The 6,135-nt window shown below is 34.3% G+C and overlaps 1 protein-coding gene across 1 annotated transcript; it reads right to left on the bottom strand.

Annotated features, from left to right (window-relative positions):
* Positions 1–2,707: 2,707 nt before the first annotated feature.
* LOC135596551 (ankyrin repeat-containing protein BDA1-like) lies at positions 2,708–5,769 on the bottom strand. The gene is made up of 2 exons (XM_065088604.1): positions 5,004–5,769; positions 2,708–3,640 (listed from the first exon to the last, which is right to left on the bottom strand). The coding sequence occupies exons 1-2, from the start codon at positions 5,583–5,585 to the stop codon at positions 2,726–2,728; spliced, it is 1,497 nt and encodes a 498-aa protein (XP_064944676.1). The 5' UTR covers positions 5,586–5,769; the 3' UTR covers positions 2,708–2,725.
* Positions 5,770–6,135: the final 366 nt, after the last annotated feature.

Raw genomic sequence — 6,135 nt, 5'->3', positions numbered from 1 at the left:
CCAAGTCAATCGGCTAAGAACAAAAAACATTGTCATGTTACTATGGATTGTAACGTAAAACATTCATCCGATCATCTAGAATTCGAGCTATCAATTTATTTTTGCTTCTTTCTCTTATCTTAGATATTTAAAGATGTATGTTAAGTATTGAAGGACTCTATTAAATATATTTTCAACATTAGTCTTTTGAGAATATGAAATTTAAATTAGTTATGAAGTTTTCATAGCCCCATGGTCTCTCGATGTTTGTTAGTCTTCGCTTGTATTGCATAAGAAGGTTTCAAAGTTATAAGAAGAATATAAAGTCTGACTCGAAGAGGAAACATTTTTAAGTGAATCAAATGATGAAGCTCGAAGAATGTATTATTGCATTATTAGGTTAGATTTCAAAGTTTCAAGGAGTATATAAAGTTTGGATAAAGAAGAAATATTTTTAAACGACCGAAACGATGAAACTCAAAGGATGTATTATTGCATTATTAGCTTATAAAACACCTTGATTCGATCTAATTAGTCAAATATCTAATTAGCTTATAAAACTCAAATATCTAATTTACGTATGAGTCATTATCCAACTAGACTCGAGTCTTACGACCTATGTCACCATGATTCGGTGGCTCTTTACGTCAACCAAATCTTTTATTGTAGATGCATGTCTCATTCCCTCGTTGCTCAAATCTTTTATTGTAAATGCATGTCTCATTCCCTCATTGCTCTATCATCCATTCAAGTTCATGCATGCTGAGTCAGAGCACTTCACATGAGGCCAACAATTAACAATGACTTGCACCAAGTCTATTCGAAGACTTTGACCATAAGAGGTATTGATTCAAGGTTGCATGAGAGGTAAAAAGATTGTCCTAATATTTGATTTGGATTAGTTTTAACCTAACTAAAATAACGTATTATCTTATGATTGCAAAGAAAGATACAAAACAATGCATATGCTCGTGGTTTGATCACTTTAATATCTTAATTACCTTAGCTTAGTGACTTTTAATGGACTTGTCGTTAGGATTCCTAACATGGAACTATTAGGGGTGCCACTTTTAACTGCTAAATATTATTCTACGTCAAGTGCGATCGGACCATTGGCATCAACTTTCGCAAAGAAGGATATATTTATGGGAAAAAACTCAAGCTTATGCTTTTTATATTTTTAATTTTTCCTCCATTCTATTTTTTACAATAGTATTTTTTTAAAATATTATGACATTAAAATATATGAGTTTGATTGTGAATATATAATCTTCCGGTTAAGAGTCAAAATCTTTATAAATCAAGTTCTCTAAGTCATTTAATAAAATATATTAAAATATAATATAGGAATAAAGATATGATCGATACTTTAGGTTAAAACGGTTGATACATTCCAAAAACCTTTGTGTCATATGGATGATTCTTCGAATGGATGGGTTGGTGGAACTGTTATCGATTAAGCATAGTAGAATTGTGATCATGAGAGAAAAAGACAACTAAAAGGATGACTCTAATGCTTGTTTGCTTATTTGATGATCAATGTATAAAAAGATAAAGTTGGGCACCTCATCCAATCCCTTATATACTCAAATTAAGATTGAAATAAAAAGTGAAATCATAAGTAAACAGTAATTGATATTGATAATAATAAATTGAAGAAATAGCAAGCCTTTTTTTGTGGGACTTAGGTGTCTATCATATGACATAGGTTTGCTCTTCATGCTGAGCTAATAGTCATGTGATATATGATTGAGGTGGGTTCTCCCTACTAATTTCACTTGAAATTAATGATAACTTGTAATTTTATTACGAAATTATAAATTTGTATATTGAATTTTGATTTTTGGGGAATTTAACCATATTACTATACATATAACATATATAAAAGTAATAAATACTTATTTTTATAATAAAAATAAAAAAAAACTTATGACAAGTCTATAGTTGTAAATCCATCTTCATCATAGAACAAATTTTAAAAGCTTGATGAAAAGGAAAAAAAATAAATGTAATTGAACAATAAATTGTGACATCAAACTTTAAAATAATAATAATAATAATAGTAATAATAATAATAATAATAATAATAATAATAATAATAATAAATAATAATAACCACCGAAAGAGTTGATGACAATAAAAACATGTAGCAGAGGGGTTGCATAATATATATTTGAAGAATACATTCATTATATTTCCAAATAAAATAAATATCCTAAAAAAATTAAATAAAAATAGTAATAATATAAAAATATTATAGTTGATACAGAAAAAAAATCCAAATTAGACATAAAAGATATTCTAAAGTCCTTTCATATAATAAAAAAAAAGTATTTATGATGGGTTAATTATGTTTTTTTTTTTGAAGTGCAACATAAGTATAGGCACACAGTTGTTAATAATTGATAATTCTATACATTAAATCCTTGTTATCTTTTATGCACCATTTAATATTATGTCGGTTCTAAATTATTCAAGTCTGGATAATGATTCAGATATTTAAGATTTTATAAATATATTAGTGCATCATTGTACTATTGATAAGTTTTAGATCTGCTGAATCCAGTGTTTTTAAAGAAATACATCATTAATATGTAAGAGATATAAATGTTCCACAAAACTCTCATAAATCATCTGTAACAACAAAACCAAAGTTAATAATGATTAAAGCAAATTACATTCTGAAAATAAGATAAAGTAACTTTAAAGGATGATAAAGGATAAACCATATAAGAATAATGATAGATCATATTATTCTATTATTTGGCATATTTAATATATAAACAAACACTAAATAATTTACAATAAGAACTACTCCAAAAATAATTATCATCAACGCGCCCACCACAATCTTCGTGCGGATGGCAACGGCCCTTGTGGGGCCTCCCTGACTTTCTCCTTCTCCATCTTTCTTCTTCCAGCATCCACCTTTGCGCAACAAGCCTCTGATCGCTCTAAAGCACACCCAAATCATGAAGAGACTGAGAATTCCGAACCAACTCATGAGAAGGATGACAGTGTAGGGCTGATAGGAAAATATTCGCACAATGGCGGTCGAGAATGCTAATGCCGTCGAGAACACCGCCAGCCATAGAATCCACTTTAGGATTCCCGTCACCATTTTAGTCTGTCTGGGCACACAACATATCAACAAGAGGATGATGCTCAAGGATGCAAACAACCCGAACATGTCGAACAGTAGGAATAACTTGAGATCATATTTTAGAACTGCCTCCCCTTCACTTGAACTCCCATCAAAGTTGACTTCTGCATTGGGGGGAGTCGGCCCACCATCATCTTTCTGCTTAAACCCACCAGGGGGGTTCAGCCCAGCTGTGAATGTGATGGTGGCGATCAACGTCGCCACCACCATTAGTGTTTCTGGTTTGTTGTTGTACTTTTCTTTAGGTTCAGAATGATTTGGTCGGCTTCTGTGTGACGCGACAGTGGTAGAGGCTCTGGCATCACTCGGTGACGATTTCGGCTGAGTCTTCCCTTCTTCTTCTGCGGCGGTTCTTCCACCTGCTGCCCGAATCAGTTCTCCCAACAATAGATCTCCATGTTGGAAGGGTGAATCCAGTAGCATATCAAGGACGGTGTCGCCTCTCATGTTTGTGGCGTTAACTTCGATACCTCGCCTTCCCAGAAGCAACTTCACGGTCTGCATTCATTCGAGCTATGTGTCAGAATTAACGTTGCACACATGACTTTTTGATTCTTATGATATTAAAGATCGTATCTATTAACGATAAAAGATGTAATTCTCGGATAGATGTGTCTTCCTAATGAATATATATTAATTTCAAATTAATATTTTGATGAAAGACATCTTTTGTCACTATAAATTTTGGAACATGATCCTCTCTTTTCATCCGTAGCATATGTCAAAACAAGGGAAACTAGAATTCTTTTGTCACTATAAATTTACTTTATGCAATGTTCAAAGAATTAATTGGAACAAATGAGAAGAATTCCTTATGTATCTATCGTGGAAGGTTAAATGCATGCCCAAATTTGTATTAGGTCAAACATCAGTTTTGCTATTGGAATATTGGGCAGATATCAAACTAATTCTAGATTTGACTATTGAAAAGCTATAAAGAAAATTCTAAAATACTTATATACTCGCTTATAGGAGATCAAATAATCTCAAAGTAATTGGATGTTTAGATTTTGCTAGATGTGATGATATAAAAAAATAGCACTTGACTATTTGTTCCTTTTAGTTACGGAGCAATTTGGTGGATGAGGGCAAAGCGGTCCATCATTCCTACATTCATTATAGAAGTTGAGTTTGTGATATTCTTTAAGGCTACAATTCAAAAGCTCAAATCTTGTTTTCATAATTTACTCTTAAAAAAAATTAAAAGTTTATTATGATAATTTTGTAATAGTATTCTTCTTTAAAAATGAGTGCTATAAGGGTGCTAAACATATGAAAATGGAATATTTAGCAGTGAAAAAAAAAAGTTTAGAAACAAACAATATTAATTGAACATATTAGCATTGCCCTTATGATTACAGATCGAAAGGATTATCACCCAAGATATTTATTGAACATGTTAAAAGAATAAGCACTATTGGACATCATTATTAATATTATGTCATATTCATAAATGATTATTTAATATGATATTTTCATCGAGAACTTATTTCAAATAAAGGGGGTAAGGGAGAAAAACTAGAATTCTATTTATCTGAGTTGTTTTTTAGGAGATTTAAATTTCTCAAATGATCTCCAATTTATCAATGGATCAATATATGTTTTTAAATTATTATTATTTAATTATTAAATCTAAATATTATGAGATTTATGTTATACTATGATGTTTTAATTGTGTCTGAATTTAATATGAACATGAAGCTCCTTACTATTTCCATTTGCTTTTCGTGAATGAAATGCAAAATACTTAATATCTTTTTGCCATGAGAAGGCTGTGTCTCAAGATGTACGGGATGCATAAACACCTGGTGAAAAGAAGAAGACAAATTCATTTCCTCTACTTGGGACCAGGAATACCTACTTGGAGCTGTTTTCTGGCCACAGCAAGGTGCAGGACGGTGTTGCCTTTCGCATCTCCAGAGTTGAGTAGTTCATCGTTCTCATTCGTTCTGTTCAGCAAGAACTGCACGGTCTCGAAGCTGTTTGATTTCACAGTAAGATGAAGGATGGAATCACCTTGCGATGTCACAGCTCGCGAGGACTCCGGGCACGCATCCAGTAACACAGTCAAAGCATCAAGCTTGCCTCGTAAGGCTGCAGTGTGGGCGGGCATGAAGCCATCGTTGTCGGTCGCCAAGCAGAGATTGGCAGCGGCTGCGTACTGCAGCAGTTCGTTCACCACGGATAAGTGGCCTTGGGCAGCGGCCAGGTGCAATGCGGAAAGGCCTTCGCGGTTGCGGCCATGCGCGAGCTCCGGGTTTACGGCGAGGATCTCCCGGACCAGGTCGGAGTGGCCGAGCGATGCAGCGATGTGGAGGGGGCTGTCCGACAGGTGAGCCACGGCGATGGTTTGCCTATGGAGCAGGAGCCGGTCTTCTTGTAGCAAACGCCGCAACAAAGTGAGGTCTCCCGCATAAGCTGCTTCCTCTAGTCTCGGATCCATGCTGAGTTACTCTCTCTCTCTCTCGATTTGGTCACAAACAACTCGAAGTTGGGACGCCTATATATAGGCTAAAAATCTCTAACGATTCCTCCCGCTCGGTCTTCTTGGTCCTGTCTCCATCAAGACGCCGGCCTTGTTGAAGAAGTCGTCTCCAAAACGTAAGTTGCTTCCTCTAGTCTTGCATCCCATTGGTCTGGACTCTGTCGAATACTTTTCCTCAGCTTGCTTTCTCGTTCGCCGAAACTACCTAGAGAATGAAGCGAGACTGGGACAGTCGATGTGCGGTATTTGTGTTTGAGAATGTTGATGAAACATGATGGACTTATGATATAGCTTTTCCTAAACTTTTCTTCACGTAGGAAAATGACAGATACGACCTGTCTACTATCTGATACGACCGATCCATATGACGATGTGTCCCCTAATATCCACCATCAGAAACCCGAGTAAAGGTCAGGACAAAATTAATAAATTATATAATTCTATCGGATTAAGTAAGATTCATTATAGTTTTTAATTACAATTATCGATCAATAAAAAAGTTTGATTA

Source organism: Musa acuminata, chromosome BXJ1-11 (assembly GCF_036884655.1).
Source record: "Musa acuminata AAA Group cultivar baxijiao chromosome BXJ1-11, Cavendish_Baxijiao_AAA, whole genome shotgun sequence".
Taxonomy (NCBI): domain Eukaryota; kingdom Viridiplantae; phylum Streptophyta; class Magnoliopsida; order Zingiberales; family Musaceae; genus Musa; species Musa acuminata.
The sequence above is the reverse complement of the archived record's forward strand: the minus strand, read 5'-3'. Positions and strand labels throughout refer to the sequence as shown.